The 20,714-nt window shown below is 47.4% G+C and overlaps 2 protein-coding genes and 1 long non-coding RNA gene across 3 annotated transcripts in view; 1 reads left to right on the plus strand and 2 right to left on the minus strand.

Moving 5' to 3' along the window:
* Positions 1-6,944, minus strand: part of LOC143518154 (protein eyes shut homolog) — a 64,311-nt gene extending 57,367 nt beyond the window's left edge. The window contains exons 1-2 of the mRNA XM_077010637.1: positions 6,013-6,944; positions 2,275-2,510 (exon numbers count right to left, since the gene is read on the minus strand). The gene's annotated coding sequence lies outside the window, so the exon portion shown is untranslated. The remainder of the gene's footprint in view (positions 1-2,274; positions 2,511-6,012) is intronic.
* LOC143518182 (uncharacterized) lies at positions 6,107-10,308 on the plus strand. The gene is made up of 3 exons (XR_013132076.1): positions 6,107-6,214; positions 9,179-9,290; positions 10,103-10,308. It is a non-coding gene; the product is annotated as an uncharacterized LOC143518182 (long non-coding RNA).
* Positions 10,309-10,739: 431 nt separating this feature from the next.
* Positions 10,740-20,714, minus strand: part of LOC143523282 (uncharacterized) — a 47,926-nt gene continuing 37,951 nt past the window's right edge. Inside the window, exons 14-15 of the mRNA XM_077018026.1 lie at positions 11,401-11,591; positions 10,740-11,149 (exon numbers count right to left, since the gene is read on the minus strand). Coding sequence (XP_076874141.1) covers positions 11,054-11,149; positions 11,401-11,591 — 287 coding nt within the window. The 3' untranslated portion in view covers positions 10,740-11,053. The remainder of the gene's footprint in view (positions 11,150-11,400; positions 11,592-20,714) is intronic.

Below are 20,714 nucleotides of genomic sequence, written 5' to 3' on the forward strand. Positions count from 1 at the left end.
AATGGCATTACAGAATGTCTGACACGTCTGGCCCGATGATTGGTATTGGTAGAGAGACAATTTGCAAAATATCTCCATGTGCAAAAAGTTCTGATGTTTTCTACTGGGCAGGAGGAGGGAAAGCGTGTGAGAGGAAGACAGGAGCGCGAGAAGAAGACAGGAGCGCGAGAGGAAGACGGGAGAGCGAGAGGAAGACGGGAGCGCGAGAGGAAGACGGGAGAGTGAGAGGAAGACAGGAGAGCGAGAGGAAGACGGGAGAGCGAGAGGAAGACAGCAGTGCGAGAGGAAGACGGGAGCGCGAGAGGAAGACGGGAGAGCGAGAGGAAGACGGGAGCGCGAGAGGAAGACGGGAGAGCGAGAGGAAGACGGGAGCGCGAGAGGAAGACAGGAGAGCGAGAGGAAGACGGGAGAGCGAGAGGAAGACGGGAGTGCGAGAGGAAGACAGCAGTGCGAGAGGAAGACGGGAGCGCGAGAGGAAGACGGGAGAGCGAGAGGAAGACGGGAGCGCGAGAGGAAGACGGGAGCGCGAGAGGAAGACAGCAGCACAAGAGGAAGACAGCAGCACAAGAGGAAGACGGGAGAGCGAGAGGAAGACGGGAGAGCGAGAGGAAGACGGGAGAGCGAGAGGAAGACGGGAGAGCGAGAGGAAGACGGGAGAGCGAGAGGAAGACGGGAGCGCGAGAGGAAGACGGGAGCGCGAGAGGAAGACAGCAGCACAAGAGGAAGATGGGAGCGCGAGAGGAAGACGGGAGTGCGAGAGGAAGACGGGAGCGCGAGAGGAAGACAGCAGTGCGAGAGGAAGACAGCAGTGCGAGAGGAAGACGGGAGCGCGAGAGGAAGACGGGAGCGCGAGAGGAAGACGGGAGCGCGAGAGGAAGACGGGAGAGCGAGAGGAAGACGGGAGTGCGAGAGGAAGACAGCAGCACGAGAGGAAGACGGGAGCGCGAGAGGAAGACGGGAGCGCGAGAGGAAGACAGGAGTGCGAGAGGAAGACAGCAGTGCGAGAGGAAGACAGGAGCGCGAGAGGAAGACGGGAGCGCGAGAGGAAGACGGGAGCGCGAGAGGAAGACAGGAGCGCGAGAGGAAGACAGGAGCGCGAGAGGAAGACAGGAGTGCGAGAGGAAGACGGGAGAGCGAGAGGAAGACGGGAGAGCGAGAGGAAGACGGGAGAGCGAGAGGAAGACGGGAGCGCGAGAGGAAGACGGGAGCGCGAGAGGAAGACAGCAGCACAAGAGGAAGACGGGAGCGCGAGAGGAAGACGGGAGTGCGAGAGGAAGACGGGAGCGCGAGAGGAAGACGGGAGCGCGAGAGGAAGACGGGAGCGCGAGAGGAAGACAGCAGTGCGAGAGGAAGACAGCAGTGCGAGAGGAAGACGGGAGCGCGAGAGGAAGACGGGAGCGCGAGAGGAAGACGGGAGAGCGAGAGGAAGACGGGAGTGCGAGAGGAAGACAGCAGCACGAGAGGAAGACGGGAGCGCGAGAGGAAGACAGGAGTGCGAGAGGAAGACAGCAGTGCGAGAGGAAGACAGGAGCGCGAGAGGAAGACGGGAGCGCGAGAGGAAGACGGGAGCGCGAGAGGAAGACAGGAGCGCGAGAGGAAGACAGGAGCGCGAGAGGAAGACAGGAGCGCGAGAGGAAGACGGGAGTGCGAGAGGAAGACAGGAGTGCGAGAGGAAGACAGGAGTGCGAGAGGAAGACAGGAGAGCGAGAGGAAGACAGCAGCACGAGAGGAAGACGGGAGCGCGAGAGGAAGACAGGAGTGCGAGAGGAAGACAGCAGCACGAGAGGAAGACGGGAGCGCGAGAGGAAGACAGGAGCGCGAGAGGAAGACAGGAGCACGAGAGGAAGACAGGAGTGCGAGAGGAAGACGGGAGTGCGAGAGGAAGACAGGAGCGCGAGAGGAAGACAGGAGTGCGAGAGGAAGATGAGACCAGACCAAGCTGAGGTGCCTCTCAGATCTCATCTCGCCAACACGCGTTTCACTTCCTGCTGCACACATAGGCTGTCCCCTCCAAACTGCTCAATGAATCCCTACACCATCCTATAGCCCCGCCCAGATTTACTGAGCGGGCCAATCAGCAGTGGTCTTCTGTGACGCATCCTATGTAGAGATCAGGGGATTAAGGCTATGATGTCAGGTTGGATTACCTCAGAGGAAAAAGCCTGCAGTCAGGCATGGAACCATCTGTGTTCCCACCCTTTTCTGGTCCACTGACCGTGTCGGCCACGCACGAGAGCTGTGGTGATGGGACTGTGGGGAGAGGGCGGAGCCTACCTTCCTCACACACATGCCCCGTGAAGTGGAGTGGGCAGTCGCAGATGAACGCAGCAGCGCCGCTGGGCAGGGAGAGCGGCTGGCACGTTCCCCCGTTGCGGCAGGGCCTGTCAGAGCAGGGCACGGGGGCGGCGGGCACGGGGGCGGCGGGCACGGGGGGTACTGGGGCAGCGGCTCCACGCTCTACCTCAGCCAGGCCAGACACGGCTGCTGGAGGGAGTCTGGAAGCTGGAGACCTGGAAGACACATGAGAGTGTCATAGCAAAACAGTCCTGGAGGGGGGGGGGGGGGGGAGAGAGAGAGAGAGAGAGAGAGAGAGAGAGAGAGAGAGAGAGAGGTGAACCTACACAGCAAAATTCTGAGTTTAATGTAGTGTTTCATCAGAAGAGCTGTGGGTGTATGGGCTAAGCCCTCTGTATCCAGCTCTACAGTAATTAACTTCATCCAGCACTACGCACACACACACACACACACACACACACACACACACACACACGTCCCATTTGTAAAATTAAAATCATAAACCAAATGCAGCATCAACATGGGTGTCTCAGCAGTCCCATTACCGAACTTCTACTGGGACGCAAACACATCAGTCTCCAACCGCTCAGGCCATAACGAAGAGGCGAATTAACAGCAGGACGAAGAACTCCGTATCGATCGGCGGGGCAAGCAAATCCGGAGGACGGCGGGGCGTTTCCCGTCCTTGACCACCGTGGCAATATATCAACACGCAGTTAAACCTTATGAGCAACCTACAACTCCATCGCGCACGCTCGCCTCCCCAACCCGCCACCGCTGTTAGAAAGGCCACAGTAATCACTCCCAACAAGTGTGAAGATGAATAGCAGAGGTCAAAGGTCGGGATCTTTCGGGGGGGTGTGTGTGTTCCTTCTGAATGTGTTCCAACCACCGCAGAGTAGTGGGAAAATGTGCAGAGGTTACCATTGAGGTACGGTTACCATTAGGTACCATTTCACCTATTTTTCCCATTCAGTTTAGTCTTTATCATCAGCCACCAGGATTTATTCCATCCAACATTCATTTGGACTTATGCATTCGAAGGTTCAAATGTGTGAAACACCTGACTGACAATATTACCTGGTAACAAACAGTGTTTAATATTTTCAGCATCAGTAGTCTAAAACACCGCTACCCAGAGGAAACCCACACAAGGCTCAGTTCCTCTGGTTAGGTGCGTGCCCTCTTAAAGCTTTTCAGCTGTTCCATAATCATATTCACACAATCCATCCCGAGAACACATAAAAACATTTATTCAAGGTTTGATAAAACCACCACCAGCTTGCAGAACATTTCTGAGGTCAAATAAAGAAAAAATAATCACAAGATCACTCGGTTGACTTCTTTTTTATTACATATTCATGGATGTGATTTGGACAGAGCCACAGTGGTAAAGGGGCGTGGGCTTGTGGGCGATGGCCCTTGCCCTCTAAGCACCTCTAACACTGAAGACAGAGCACTCCAGAACTGCACTAGAGCTCAAAGAACAATTAAAGATTTACACCGCCTGTCAGAAGTTTTCTCTTTAATTAAACATTTTTTATGTTATTATCTTAAAAGTAACATTTGATTTCCACAGAGAAATGTCTACAAAATGGCAAATCTTCATACTAATCCACTTACTCACTAATAGCTAGTTTTAACAGCACCCAGCAACATGTTCACATTATGACTGTCAGTTAGATAGATAGATAGATAGATAGATAGATAGATAGATAGATAGATAGATAGATAGATAGATAGATAGAACGACAGATCTAGATAGATAGATAGATAGATAGATAGATAGATAGATAGATAGATAGATAGATAGATAGATAGATAGATAGAATGATAGACAGACAGACAGGACACGTGCACCAGTCAATACAAGATATAATCAAATAATATAATATTAATATAATTCAAAGTAAATATACCAGTCTGGAGGATCTGTAAAGATCTCTTGAGAACAGCAGTGTGCATTGTGCAGAAAGACTCTACAGAGTGTGGAACAGTTACTTCTTCAAAAACAGTTGCTATTGTCACATATATGCACACTTGCTTCAACATAAAACATTACTAGGCTTTCATATGTCGATACTGTGAACTCAAAGAATCCGGTGTCTTGCGTCTTTGACAGGTGGCGTGCGTGCGAGGCCTAACGTCCGGCTGTAACGATCGCCCCCCCCAGGACCCCCCCCCCCCCTCCCTCGAGCTGCTTTCTGCTGCCGTGGCTGTGGGAGGTGCAGACGCAGCATTGGCAGCCTTGCACAACAGAGCCTGCTGCGTGCTGCTGGAGGGTAAAAACCTCCCCCATATCCCTAAAGGATGAGCCCAGTCCGAATCATTAACACACACACGCAGGAACACACTCGCTACACTTCAGGCTTCGGGTCACGACACCGCACGTATTGGTCAGCTGCTGAGTACTTTGCAAAACGGACCAGCCAAGACTGCTGGCCCATAAACCACCATTAGTCAGATATAGTAAACAGCACAGAGCTAAAATCCATCAGCCCGCAGGACTGAGAGGCCGGACTGGCTGACCTGTGCAATGCTGTTATCTCTATCAAATCAAACTCAGTAAGTGCGGCTGAGAATTGGCCTGGGGAGGGCCAGCCACGTTTGACCTGTCACTCTCGGACCGGCCACTCAAACACGACCGCAAATGAGGTTGTGACCAGAGTTCATCAGGAAAACTATCAGTTAGTGAACCCGACGGTCGGACTAGTCAGCTGTGAAGTACGGCGCTTCCGCCCCTACCCAAACAGATGTGACTAGCTGCTCTGCTAACACTCGTCTCCTAAACTACACATTCGGCCCCTTGCGCAGACGCTGGCACCACGCGTCTGAACGTGGGAGCATAGGAGATCCCATCCCGCTCGTTTCCATAACAGCCGGCGCACTGAAACGGCACGCCGAGATGAGGAAAGATCAAAAGAGCTGATGGAAAGAAGCATGAGGGAAAGGGAAGGCTAATAAATCTCAGCCAAATTTTATGAAACAACACTACTCTACTGGAATAAAACTTCTTTACCCACAGTTGTCAACCCTGCTCCCAGTAATGGCACTGTAAACGCAAAATCCTCCAAACTTGTTCATTTCAATTACTTCTATACAGCCAGTGTAGTTGTAGAACGGTTGGGCTCCCTGAGGACAGAGGCGGGAGGGAAGAGCAGGTCTGGGGGCTGTTTTTCTAAGAAGAAAGCAAGGAAACAACTCGCGCCCGCGAGCGGTAAAGGAACACCGCGCAGAGCAAAACGCTGTTGCGCAGTGCAAAAGTCAAAAAAGTTTCGCCGTTTTTCTGCACGCCACGCGTGGTACGGTCGCAGGAACATGTGGAAGTCATGCCCATATTTTTCAATCATGCAGCAATGTACATGTGCTTTGGAACTTTCTACGCTCCCACGCAAGACAAAAAAAAGGCCAATGGACGAAAACCAGGTACCACGTACCAGTTATTCGTCACTGGCTGTCTGGGTAAAGCAGTAAGCAAGTCATATTATATAGCTGTTATTAAAAATAACTTGCCTCGTTCAAAACAAATAAAACCACATTTATATGCAATACATTTCCAGTTCCTGTGAAAAACCGGCATATCATTTGAATCAAAAGCAACTGAAATCATTAACATGCATTTAAAGATGAAGAGACCATGACCTGAAATTGCCTTTTCTATCAGGCAAAAAAAAAAAAAAAAAAAACAACCTTATCCAGCAAAGAGAAAAACCTTACCTTATATGGGAGATGACTGAGCGGCAAACCACCTATGAAGATGCGGCCTGTTGGTCTGACAGGCAGCACCGACAAGCGATTGGTCGGATGGCTTCGGACACGGGGGGAGCCGGACACGGCCACCTCAGCCTCGCACGGAGCCAGTTTCTGTCTGTGGGGGCCCGGTTTTGAACACAGGGGAGATGATGAGGATGGGCAAAAGGTGGATATTTCTACCCCGTTACTGTCTGTATCAGCACTGTATGTGTAAAATTAGATTTGATCCATGCTTATCTCTTTGCTCAATGGCAGTGAATATGCTAAAGTAATGATGTTTAGCATAAATACCACCAAAGAAGTTTAACACCCTCCAATTTATGTTAATAAGATACATTTTTCCTTGCCTCAGGAACACACAATTACTATGAAACCTAAGCCCTTCTAATTCCCATATTATATATTTTTTTAACCTCTTTTTAAATATTCAGACCAAAAACTGGTTGTGGAGAATAAATGCAGTGTTTCCATGGATACAGCAGAGAAGGCAGAGCATTAAGAACAGAGCAGGATACACAATGAATTTGTTATTCCCTGTAAAACATGGCTGGTCAGATTTTAGCAGGGAGTTATGACTTTGAAGTCATCTCTTTTACCACTGCGACCCAGGCACTTTTCCCATTTTTCACAGCCTCAGCGTTGTAAATAAGGAGGAGAACATGTCAAAGAGAGGGTGAGAAAAAGAAACGCCACTTTCCTGCACACTTTAAAACAATTTACCACAGACAAGCCATGACCCAAGGCTTCTGGGAGCCATGCAGGACACACACACACATCACTGAACACGGACCTGAAAGATTCAAATACGAGTCCACTCTTTTTATTGCCCCTGTTCAAGTACAGTAGAACTGGGCTGAACAAGTGAAATAAAATGCGGTTGGGGAGGTGGGGATGGTTTCAGGTTTGAGGGCGGGGCTGACCATGTGGGCGGGACTGTCCAGGTGGTAGCTCCAGGTGGGAGGGCGGGGCTGACCATGTGGGAGGGCGGGGCTGTCTGGGAGGCAGCTCCAGGTTGTATCAGCAGAGCAGTTAGAAAGCAGCCAATGGCTCCAAGGGCCGGAGCTGGTCGGTGAGCCCAGCTGGTTGGGCACCTGTGGCCCTGTGTTGTTTGCCAGGTGGCACAGAAAGTTGCTGGGGAGGCAGATGCACGTTCGGATGATACCAAGGACCCTACAGAAGTGGTGTCTGGTGGAAATGTCTACCCTGGTGTACAGGTCCGGGCAATGTCTCGCAAGGCTGGTGGAGGTGGAGCAGCTGGCATTCCAAACCGTTGTACATGAGGTCGGGGTGCTTCAGGCGCACCGCTAGCTGTTCACCGGTAGCATTTGCAGTAGAACGGCTCTCTAGTCTGTTTAGAAAATATGGGCGGTGTTATACCTGTACATTATCAGGATGTAGGTGTTGAGAGACCATGAAGACCCTCGGTGGTAGAGACACTGAGGAATCCCACCTCATCTTCCTTGATGTGGGTGCCTCTGCACTTGCAGCACTGTCTGATGAGTTCTTTTCGTTTCCTAGTGCTGAGAGCCCAGGCTGCTGGCGGTATGTACCCGTCGTAGTTACTGCACCTCTCCTATGTAGACATACTCGTCATCATCAGAAAAAAAGCCGCATAATAGTGGTGTCATCTGCAAACTCCACGACAGCTCAGGAGTTACGGGCGGACGCACAGTTCGGAGGGGGCGAATGAGCAGTGGGCTCAGTGCAGAGCCTTGCGGTACTCCGCTGCACAGTGGAGGCGGAGTGGGTGCCTCGCTTGATGTTCTAGCCCGTTGGTAGGGAAGTCCAAAATCCAATTACATCATGTAGCACTGAGCCCTAGGTTGTGGAGTCTGGAAGCCAATTTGTTGGCAACAATTACCGAACACTGATCTGAAACTTAACAAAAAGGCCAGATGAATATATCCTGTCACTACAGATGGTAAAGGGCACTGTGGTCAGCACTACAGATAGCAAAACTAAAGCAGCTCAATATCTCGCCTGAGTGTTAATTAATCTCCAGCTGACCTCTAAAAGACCTCAAAGTGAATAGAAGATAATTGTGGTTTGCACATATTGTTCTGATTCAAATACTCTGATAAGCACACATTATCACAGCTGGACATGAAAAGCACAAACATGAATCTTGGCAAGAATTGCCCGTCCTTTGTACAGGAATACTGGCATGATGCAGAAATACTGCATTTTTCTCCAATCAACCAATAGCACTGCAGTATGTACATACATAGACACATACACAGACACAAAGCACTTTGCTTACACAGCTAAATAAGGACATCTGTCTGAATCACCCTGTTTCTCTGGAAACTGCAATTTTGGCTCTCTTTCTATAATACGAAAGAGACAGAGAATTGTAGTGGAGTACATGGGCTGTTTCAGGCAGACGTCCTTCATTAGTGCTTCTGAAGTTCTAGGAGGAACAAGTTTATATTACAAAAAGTAGATGTTTAAATCATAACCTTCATTCCACGGAGCTCTAAAGCTCAGAAAGTATAGATCCGTTTTTTTCTCTTTGAGTTTGCCCAATTTCATTGCTGCCATAGCAACAACTGGCAATACAAACAGATGTGTCACTAACGTAGTGGCCGTCGGCATTAAAATGGCTTGGCGCTAGAAATGACAAATCCTTCATTTCTGATGTTCCAAAGGTGTTCAACCAACGAATCAGCAAGCCTTTTCTTGTAAAGCTGATTACATCTCTTGAAAGTAATACAGTTGACAAGTCGTGCAGTAATGCATGAGGAGGAATGAGTGATGCGAGTTATTTTAGTGGTTGTGTTAATAAATTTATGCACGCCATTAGAGTACCTATGGTAGTGTAACCTGAAACTAGAGCAGTTTCACCTTACAGTACCATAGGTTGTTATCTGAATGATGACACACACACCCCTGTACATATATGATTTCTAGTCAGATGTTGGAACACTAAGCTACTAGTTGTGTCTTAGATGTGGTAGCAACATCAGGAACAAGGAACACAAAAATCCGGAAAATAATGAAAGAGAATCTAGAAAAGAAGTGGAACGTGAAGGCAAAAGTGGTTCCCATTGTAATCATAGAACTAGGGGCAGTGACCCCCAAACTCTAATGGCTCCAGCAGATCCCAGGAACATCTAAGATCTCTGTGCAGGACACTACAGTCTTGGGATCAGCTGAGATACTGTGCAGGACCCTCAAGCTCCCAGACATCTGACAGACAAAGACTGCATGATAAGACGGAGGAAGCGAGTGGGAATATCTGTGTATGTACATGCACACACGCGCTCACTCATGCACATACGGAGAGAACAGGAATAGCATTTATTCAGAAAAAAAAACAGCAAAACAAATGGCAGCAAAGATGATTTGTTCTTCCCCTGCAGTTCTCTCGCTCCTCCATCCCTCCCTTAAAAGACGATTTGTGTGTCTTGGACACAGCGTTCTTGAACCGGTTCCTGAGACCAGGGAGATTTCCAAAGCTAATTATGCTCTTCCAAACAACAGGGGAGGAAAGATAATTACCTTAGTGCGGATTCTGGGCTAACTACGTGCAGCTGGAGGCGGCTCTGTTTCACAGATGCTCAGGCCCTTAAGACCCTCGTCTCGCGGTGGGGGGGAAGGTCGGAGGTACGGGGACACGGGCCGCTTGGCTCGGCCCGGAAGGCCGCAGGCCGCCACGCCTCCACTCAGCTCGGCACAAGGGGCCACGGGCCCGACGCGCCCAGAAGTCCGGAACCGCTCCAGAGAGGCGGTTAATTTAGGAGCGCTCTGGCAGAGCGGCCTGGCTCCCCGCCAGAGGGCAGCGGGCCCTGGGAGGGCCCGGGGCCACCTTTCCCCACAGAGCCCTGTTACAGATATATAGAGAACCGCTCCTGACGGAGAGATCTATTAAAAAGGCCGGCGACTCCGATGGCCCACTGCTTCAGGGGCCTGGTCCAAGGTGTCAGCGACTCGTGCCGGATAGGATAAATCTTCAGGGACAGGCGTGTAATTCTACCATTATTTTTTCTTCTTTTTCGACAACCCCCCTCCCCTCCCCCCTTTCCCCCTCATTCCGTGCCGGTTGTTTTTTCAGGTCGTTAAACAACTGGGAGAGAGAAATGAATGACTTGTGCAGACAGTGAGACGTGGATGTGACAGAAGTAAGAGCACGCTGAGAATCAAGGGACTTAAGGGACTAGCTAAATAACACCGCTATATTTTTCCAGACTTTTGAAGGTCTAATCATTATTTTCAAAGATATTGTGGTCAAATGTTTCATGGTCTGTCATGTCTATTGTGAATAACAGGTCTGCTGAGTCTTTTTTGGAAAATAAGGGATAGACATAAAAAACCTAAATCTTTAAAATTATTTGCACTCTTCCCTTTTTTCCAAGTGTTAAAGCCAATTAATCAACGCAAACATATCTCAGTGTTGGGACTTCTCAAAGAAGAATTTTCTTTGGTGATCCTCTCAAAGGAAGGCAATGTTTCAAATTCACACACACACACACACACACACACACACACACACACACACACACACACACACACACACACACACACACACACACACACACACCATTATGTACATAATGCCCCCCCCACCATCATTCAAAACAGTTCTGAAAGCTGCATTTAAGAATCTTCATTAAGATCCAGCCAAGTCTTTTTCTTAAGCCTTACATTAGCAAATTAACATGTCACAATTGTACCCCGATGAATGGCCTGAACACAATATAAATTGGCAACTGCAGACTGGAACAGCAGATTATTGATTATCAAGACACAGACTCTCTTAGCAACACACATGGACCTGTTGCATCAGGTAATCAAAGTCATTTTAGAATATCAAAACAAAACAGACTTTTTTTGCAACATGCAGTGAGGACGTCCTGCTGTAAACACGCAACTGTCTCGCTTGGTGCAGGATGATCGAAACAATACCGGAATGATTAGCCAGCGATTAGCTGTTTCAGTGTTTAGAGCATCTTTTCGTTTTTTAAGGCTGGACCACACCTGGACTGGACTATACAGATTAAGTGCCCTACCGTACATCCACCAAATACTCTTTGCCATCATCGACATGTATTGTGGTATTAATCCTCTGAATCCCCTCGTCTTGGGTACAGGAAAAATCATACTGAGAAAAGGAAGACAGAAATGAACCAAGATATTCATTTGCAGAATAACCGTCAAGTACTGGTTAAAAAGTGGATAAGCAGACTATTGCTGGATAGTTAGATTCTCACCAAAATGTTTTTTTGAAGCATGAATACATGATACCGCTGTTCCTTCTAATGCTGTAATCCCACAGCGTTTAACAGACAGGGTAGAGACACTGCAAAGAGCATGGCCTATATAGCCTCATATGAAGTTCCTGTATGTCATTACCTGCACAATTCCGTTTTGAAGGTAGAGCTTGATGAAGAGAAGGCCGTGGGCTTCAAGCCCCTGGTCCACGTACAGGAGGGTTCCATTCCGTGACTCAGTCTGAAAGCGTACTGCAATATTGCTCACTGAGCTGAGGTCAGTGCCCTCAAACTCCAGGAAGGAATCTCCGAAATATCTCCCATAGACAAAACCTAGGAGGAAGCCGCACAGGATGTATTTATATCTGAGGAAGGATCTGACTGCTTTGTGTACTTAAAATAAAGCCCCCCCCCAAAAAAAAAACAAGAAAAGAGGTTGCAATCACATATATTATTGCATAGATATGATATGCCCCATATGGTAAAACTACACCACATTTGAACTGCTTCCAAATTACAAGGCTGAGAGGAAAAAATGGATTTCAGCATAAAACAAAGTGATCAGTGAGGGACATTTGTACTTGCACCTTTAAGTTTGCCTTGTAACCTGTGAATTATCATTTTGTTCATGAAATATAACATAAGCAGAAGCCATACGTCACATCAACAGGGACCTCTGCACCGTTAGCGTAAAACCACACTGTTATCATGCAAAAAAAACCAACAAACTGCTCCATACAGCACATCGCTCGCAAGGCTGTGACGTAACCAGCCTTCCGCTTATAATGAGTGCGTGCCGGTGACTTGAAAATAGAGTGCAGACTCCTTGCGTTTGTCTCTCTGTCAGAATATCAGAGAGTCCATAACGCAAATGGCTTCCATTCTCAAAGCCTTCCATCATCATTATGGCTGGTACAGTAGGTTGTGCTTTCACACCTAAGTGTGATCAAAGACAGGCAGTGGAGCTGAAAGTGTACCATTACCTGGCAAGACTTAATACTTTTTCTACTTTTCTTTTTTAACAGCAATCTTCACTAGGCTTTAATTGGGAGGTGGACTGGGTCTGTGGTAGAACTTGTTTTACTCCAATTAGCAAAGGCTCTGAAGAAGTTGGTCGCCTCATGCCGTCTTAAATATGCTTCTTTGAGCCTCTGTTGCCCATGTCGGTACCATGCTGCAGGAGAAATCAAAACGTTACCCTTCAACATGGGTAACAATGAGGATCCAAAATGATGAAGTGAGATTGATTACCTATTCGAGGAACGGTTTCAAAGCAATCAGCTGCTTGTATCCTCAATCAATCAAAACACCAACACACCACGCAAGAACGCGCGTGGGGCAGGAATGTTTTAGCATGTTTTTGGCAGAGAAAGACTTTCTGCCGTGACAATTTAGACAAACATTTGACTGAATGCAACGATTTGCATTTTACCCCTATACCAGGCAGCAGATTAACAGTAATCAACAGATTAATATCTGTTTAATATCAGAGTGTTAATATCAGATCTGTATACAAATCTACCTTTAGAGAATAGAACCCAAAATAAATGAAACCATACCTTGGGGAGTCTTTGGTTCCACAAGAGAGTCTTTCACATAACACAGCTCTAAAATTGTACTGTAATGATAAATGGAAATGACCAGTGTCGCACGGCGGGCAGCGTGCGCAAGACTATGTGCTAAACGCTACAAGAAGTGTTTATTCGCCATTGGCGAGATCAGTATTTGTGGTTAATCTCGGAAATCCTGTAAATGAACTGCATTCTTCTTTCCATCTGCCAAGACAGTTAGCAAATTGCTGGGCTGTTAATCAGAAAGACGGCGGACATCACCAGATTGACTTGCAAGTGTGACTTCATGGAACTGCCTGGCACGTCTGTGGGACGGGGAGGGAGGCGGAGGGGGCTGCAGCCATTGGTGTCAAGAAGCTCCAGTGTGCTACATTTTTCACCCTTTTCCGCTACTCTTTTCCTGCCCATGTTCAGCTCTCAGACTCAGCGCTGACGAGCAAGCGTCAACAGACCTGGTGCATTGGCCATTTTCAGTGTTTTGACTTTTGGTGGGCGCCACACCAACGGGCCCTGCTAACCAAAAAGACTAAAAAAGCCCCAGGATTCTCATCACAGAGAGACTGTGATCTTGGGACTAATCAGGGTGAACACAGTTCAACGGCGGGGGCGCGTATACAGTTCAACGGCGGGGGCGCCTACACCCCCCACCGACCGCGATCTTCCCCCACCACCTCCTCCCTTTACACTGGATTTCCAGCCGATTACAGCAGCAGCAAAGATGGGAAATTAGCCCTCTGGGGCTGAGCCAGTCACTAATTTGAGATCCTTGTTTGGACTGATGTACGGCTTTGATGCAGTCGCTGGCGGCATCCAGGAGGGGGGGTGGTGGTGGTAGTGGTGGTGGTGAGGGGGGGTGCCTCATTAGTGTTTAGTGCCAGCACCAGCACCCTTTCCCCGCATGCTGATTTAGTCACGTTGTGTGCAGAAGACTGAGTTGGCTTCTTCTTCTTCTTTGGTGATTCGGCTGGCTGTGGGTGAAGTGTCCCTTTTTGAACCCTTCCCTGAATAATTTGGAAAAACGGTCACTGTGGGCAGATGTGTGTGTGTGTGTGTGTGTGTGTGTGTCGAGGGGGACAGCTGCCATAAGACCTTAAAGGAAGGCCGGGGGACAGGGAGTGTCCGCAAAATGCAGAGAAACAAAAGATGGAAAAACACAGATGAAGAAAACAAACTTCAACAGCTGCCCACCGTCTGGGTTGGCCAGGTTACGGTCTACACATGTGCATGTGAGTGTGGAGAAGAATGAGAAAGCGCTGGAGAAGTGCCGGTACCTAAAGCTACCAACTTTCTACAGCGAAAACCAAGCTGACATACATCAGGCTCTGTTAACTGTAACCTGACCGCCCCGCAGTACACAGTACTGACGCCCTGCAGTACTGAGAATCCTGTACGATAACACTCAGCACCCTTGTTAAAGCTGGAGGAGACGGTATACACGCAGGCATTGCTGCAACAGCAGCATCTGTTATGACTGCGGCTGACATCCTACGACGGCATGACCAACCTACAACCTAAACTACACTTCCCTTGTATTTTTTATTTTTTTTGGAAGCTTAAAATTTGAACAGGCTAAACTCAAACATACAGATATCCACCATCTAGCCAACACTGAATTTATATAAACTGTAATGCGAATGTGCTCACCCAAGGAGAGGGAAGCAAACGTGGAGCTTCAGGAACAAGCAAATCTTTCCAGAGTTCAACTGCTGTGCGAAATCTTTAACAGTTGACCTGACAGCGGTAGAGAAATGGCCCCCCTCTCACCCCAGGGTGAGGTCAAACATGATGCTCCAAGAATTTATATGACATCTATGTGCCTACACAGCAAATGCACATAGATATGCTTATTTATTTATAAGCTAATGAAGTGTTAAAGGACACTTCAATTACTTCAGTTAACTAGCAATCCATCGACTGATGTGAACAACTCCAGGGCACAAAAATACCATCACAGCACAAAATATTCAAGTATCGGACAAGAGTGTCTGCTCAACGCTGGAAACACGAAACACTGCAATTGTTTACAATATATCTTGCACTACAGAATTTTAATTGCTGTACTCGCAACAATAGTACCTACATACATTATTTCCGTGTGACAGACACATTTTAAACAAACACACTCTTTCTAGATGAAGACTGCAGTGTGGCTGCAAATTACAACTGAGGTTGTGACATACACACAACATGGGCTTCTGTTCATGGTAGTGCTCACCATTCGGAATAATAGATTTTCTCTTTTTTATGAGATGTTTCTGCTAATTGTACCATGGGTCAGTGTGAGCTATTGTATTCTAATGCTCAATCAATTACTGGTCATTTCTGAAATGCATGACCAGCTTCACTTTCTTCCATTTAACCTTCCAATCTCCAGTGAATGTCACACTACGTTTTCATCAGACAAGAGCATAAATGAAGTATGAAATGAATGAGATGGGATGGCATTAGGCATTTCTGAACACACACACACAAACACACACACACACACCCACCCACACCCCAAACTGTTAAAGTGAGCAGATTGAGAGTTTGATTGACAATTTCCATGCAGAAGTTTAACTGCCATCATGGTGTTCATTTATAATGAACATAAGCGTCTATGGAATTGGCTGCTGACAATTATTTCCACAGGCAAAACAAAAGACTCTATTAAATAAACAAAGAGATGCGTGAGGAGTTTGTCCAAGATACAAAGATATGCTTAGTGTAATACTGGAGTATTGTCGTACAAATGTACACGCGCGCGCACACACACACACACGCACGCATGTGTGCGTGTATGTGTGCTCCTCTTTGGAGGTTCTCATACTAACACACGTGTCGGCAACATTTCATTAACAAACTATTTACCAAGATACAAATCAAGAAATTTACCACCTCCATAAAAAAGGGGCACTTACAATAACTGTTGCCTAATTCATGTCCAGTCACTAAATACATTCGATTTGTGTACTACATTGTTCATTAGCGATAGACATGCATCTGCAATTAGAACTGAATGTGGTATGAACAGAATTTGGTTGGCTAAGCCCTATCCGGACGGGATTAGTTTTTCAGGGGGACGTCTGTGAAAAATATTTCACCCTTGTACTCAGTGATAAAACTCTTGCATCCGGACAGCAATTGAAAAAACAGGAGGACCCGCGAGTTTTTGGCTTTCTCGGTCACATGACATCGCCTTGTCACGTGATAGCATGTTTAATAATGTCACACTGCCAACTCTGATGATTCCTTTTTAACTTTTAACTTTACTACTGTTCAGTTCAGCATTTAAGATCTCCGTTTAAGTTAAGCTATTTTGTTAAACCAATACAGAAAACACATTATAAAAAATCGCTAATGAATGTAAATAGCTAAATAAATCCGTTAAATAAAATAAAATAAATCCATTAAAAAATCCAGTAAATCCATTTTCGCTCGCCGCTGTCTTTACGTGGATCTCCGTGAAAACGCGCGCCCAACGTGTAACTACGGTGCGTGGCAGTGGACATATAGCTGTTTTATTAAACGCGAGGTGATGTCTGCATGTATAAACTCAGACATGTGGATCCGGACGGGACTAAAATTACCAGACGACCACGGAGTACAGCGAAAAACAGTAGGTAATTCCGCCTGTAATTTTCTCTGAGGACGTCTGAGAAAAACACGGACATGCTCGTTCCGGACGGGATTAACATCACAGAGGACCCCCCGTAAAAGAGAAAATTACCCCAGGACCCCCTGAGAAACTAATCCCGTCCGGATAGGGCTTTACAACACCTCCAGAAACAGACTTCAGCACCTTATAACAGTTCTGCTTAATGTTCAACCATATATATTTAAATACTTATTATTTTGTTATTAATATACATTACTTTGATTTAAATATTTGGCATATTGCAGTCCTATCCCAGGACTATTGTGACACTGGAATTACAATGCCATCTTCCTGAAATGAAACATTAACGGCATTAATGAATTATCTTCATAATGGCGACAGGCCTGACACACAGCTGGGATGCCACGCCAGGGAGGCGGGGTTGCAGCCAAGCTGCAGCTCATGAATACCGCTCATGAATATGCATGTGCTCCGGTACCATTAGTGACACCCCCTTGTTTCAGAAGGCAAGAGCCACAGAACACAAGGCCTCCGAGCTGTTACGAAGGGCGAACAATTAGGAGGCGGGCAGTACCGAGGTGAACCTTCTGCCAACCTCATTTATTGTAGAGTGCAGCCTAATTCAGATATGGTACTGTCCAGATATGAGAATGAAGAAAATAACTTAACAAAAATGTATTATTAAAATCTAAAATAAATAAAGCGAAATAAGTCAACTTAAATGATCAATCTTCAAACAAGGGGGATTGTAATTTAACATACACCGTGGAGCGTGGTGGTGGTGTGGGCCTGTCTGGAGGCCATCTTCCTTCCAATCCCCTCCTCATCCCAATCCCCAACAAGCTGATTTCAAGCAGCACAGCTTGAGTCTTTTCATCTGCCTGTGTTGCTGGCGGGTGTGGGGCCCCGTGCGGCTGCAATGGCTTCAGGGAAGGGCTTTGGCGTCGTCGTTAGTCTCTGCTGAGCTCTCTCCAATCTGGGCCCGACAGGCTTCTCTCGAGTCTCCGAGACGCATCACATCCCGTACGGGCCGCCACAGACCCGCTCAGGGTTGTTTCTCTAAACCAGGGCCTCGCAGAGGGGTTTGTCATCCTCGGCCATGTCGTCGCCCCCTGCCGGCTAGCCACGGCGGTCCCCAGCGACCGATCGCTCGGCTCTGTTTGGCTCTGGAGCCGGTGGCGCGAGCTACACCGGCGTCGTTCCTTGCTGTGCACGACGGACTCGCCCACATGGAGCAGTCAGAGGACGCAACAAAGCGCCTATGCAGGTGTGTTCCTGTACCGGGAAGCAAAACAGAAAGACCATGTTGAGAGCTGGGATCACGTCCGGTATGGCGAGGGGATGCACCTTGCAGTCGCTGATTACGGCGTCGACGAAAGGCGAGTATCAAACGTTCGGGGACCAGGTCGACCGTGCAGCTATCCAACTGAAGGGTACAGCAGAGCTAAGGTGCATCGCTGGCCCAAGGTCCCCGGCCTGCCTGTTAGTGGTAGGGTAATATCCTATACGGGCTCGGTCTGCGACAGGTGGTCGCCACTGGTACAAAACGGCGGTCCAAAGTGAGCTGTTTCCAAACCGTAAGAATGTTACACTCAACATCGTACATTATGCTAGCCAACGTGAGCTTCTGGTTGAACACCGAAGAAAGCCATCCGCACCCCACACCCTCCCTTGCCTGCTTCACAGATAGCAGGGTGTAGAAAGGATTAAGAGTCACAAGCGTTGCAGAAGGGGGTTTATTTTTAGCCACAGATCATGAAAAGAAATAGAAAACTGTTGTCAGGGTCACAACAACAGCAGCAGCAACAACAGGCAAAAACGAACTCCCTAGTTAGCGTAGACATAGTTCTGTAGAACTTCATAAATGTTGTACTTCAAAGGGGTAATACTATAGAATAGCAGTTTCAGGATATGCAGGCTGTAGTGTTGGCAATCAGAGGTGTCAATTCCAGGTTCAGAAAGTAAAAGTCCTCACCAGGATTTTGCTCAGGCTTCCTGTGTTGATTCCACTAAAGCTGGGTGTACACTGTGTGATTTTTGGCTCATTTTCAGCCGATTTTTCACTCGTGCGACTATTTTTGCAATCGGGCCGAGTTTCGGCTCAATCGCGTGTCGTGCATCGTATAGTTTACACAGGTAAACGAGGAGCGATTCACACCTCACGACCAACTCCCGATCAGAAATCGCAGCGTCGCAAGAATAACATGTTTGAAATTCAAATCGCTCCTCGTGAGAGTGAAGCAGCTCCACGAGCCGACTCTCCCTGTGATTTAGTCGTACAGTTTGAGCTGGAGCTGAGTACACGATTTAAAATATCGTACAGTGTACGCCCAGCTTAATTTACCTGGATTGCACTAATTAGAAAATCTAGCAAGCTTGAGCAAAATCCTGGTGAGGACTTTTACTTTCTGAACCTGGAATTGACACCTCTGTTGGCAATATGGTCATTACTACAGGTTAAAGTTAGCTACCACCAGATTTGCAATTCACAATTATACCAATACCAATTATACCAATATACCAATATACAGTTCACTAGCAGGTTACGAGTCTGCTGTGTGTTCAGCTCATCTAAGAGTCTGAAGAGGATACACACACACACAGTTTCCTCACAAAGCCTTACTCTAATATGGCATACTTGCATGTGTGTGGTCTTTGTTTGGTTTGGTCCATTTCATACTTTGTACTACCCATATTTACTTATGATGACACAGGTGGTGTAAAGAGCATATTCTGGGAGGTGAACCCCTGTCCTCTGTCCACATCCCTTCCTATAGCCTGCACCTATTGATTTAGACCTCAGTCAGAAAGACACCTACCCCTCTCACCAGGATGGGGACCAAGATGTTTGTCTTTTGCAGTTTTTTTATTCAAGCGCTTACGGTGAAGATGAACTGATTTGTTTGTTTATTTATTTGCACGTTTGCTGTAGTTACTGTATCTATGCAAGCCATGGATCCAATTTCACTGCCAATTCGCGCACCAGGCCCATGGTTAGTCTCGTAATGGAACGCCATGCCCTCTCTTCACTCCGCAGGGCAAGGACACGATTTCAATACCCGTTTCTGTCTTGCTGCTTTGATTTAGAAATGCCAACCTATTCAACCACTTGAAAGGGGCGAAGGATTTTGCATGTATGCGTGCATGTAAGAATACATATGTGCATGTTCATCGGCTTCTTGTTATTTCCGTGCTTCGGTTACAGTTGGTCAGGCAACTGAAGGTTCAAGAGCTTATGGACACCCCCACAAGCAGCATGCCAGAACAGTTCTGAAACACATACTAGAATGGGATGTCAGATGTCATTCCAAACCCTATTGATTTTCGCTTCCTCTTAAATAACTTGCAAAAATCTTCGATATGTTTGCAGCAACATGAGAGCCCATCGGTTCGCCACGAGTCTGGCCACATCAGCGAGTGACATTTTTACTCTGCGAAAAATCAATATGGATATGTTCTTATTTCTTTGTAAAAGCACATTTAGACAGCAAGGGTTTGTTTCAGAAATACTGGGCTCCCTTCAGATACGCCTCAGGACTGATTACATACACACCCATTCATTCATTCATTCATTTAATCCATTCACATTCTTTCATTAATCAAATCACATGTGAAATGCCTCTATATTTGACTCATTGCTTTCCCATAGCTTTCCGAATGTGAATTTCCTTGTTTATAGATTATTTGCATATATGTTGACACAGAGTCTTGACACAGATAAACTATTACGCAACCAGCGAATTAAGGCTGCTTCGTAATCAGATCAGCCTACCCTATCTGAATTGGAATCACATCCTTTCAAGCATAACGTGACTGACGCATTTGCTCGCACATTATTGACTGATTATCCTTTGAGCTCCGATGCACCGCTGGCTTTTTGAGAAAGTGTTGTTGGTGAGCGGGTTTGACGAACCTTCCCCCGTAAATGGAAGCGTGGCACACGTACCAAAGCCTTGAAGGGGGGTGGGGGGAGGGCAGGATGCTGAGACAAATTAATGAAAACAATTAAATTAAAGGATTAAAGCGTTTCCCCTTGGCGGCGGCGAAGTCCTCCCCCGAAACCGATGTCTAAATGTGTTGCGTGGGCGAGTGACATGCGACTGGAATGCGCTTCCTCTCCAAAGGCCCGAGAGGACCACCGGACCACTTTATTTCGGCTCGTGTTGGCGCAGGGGGGGGGGAGGGGGGGAGAGAAAGAAGAATTACTCATGCTCGGAGAAGACACAAAGCTCTTGATTCGAGGGAGACTTGAGGCAGACGCCACAATGAGGGAATGAAAATGGGCTG

Source organism: Brachyhypopomus gauderio, chromosome 1, assembly GCF_052324685.1.
Source record: "Brachyhypopomus gauderio isolate BG-103 chromosome 1, BGAUD_0.2, whole genome shotgun sequence".
Classification (NCBI taxonomy): domain Eukaryota; kingdom Metazoa; phylum Chordata; class Actinopteri; order Gymnotiformes; family Hypopomidae; genus Brachyhypopomus; species Brachyhypopomus gauderio.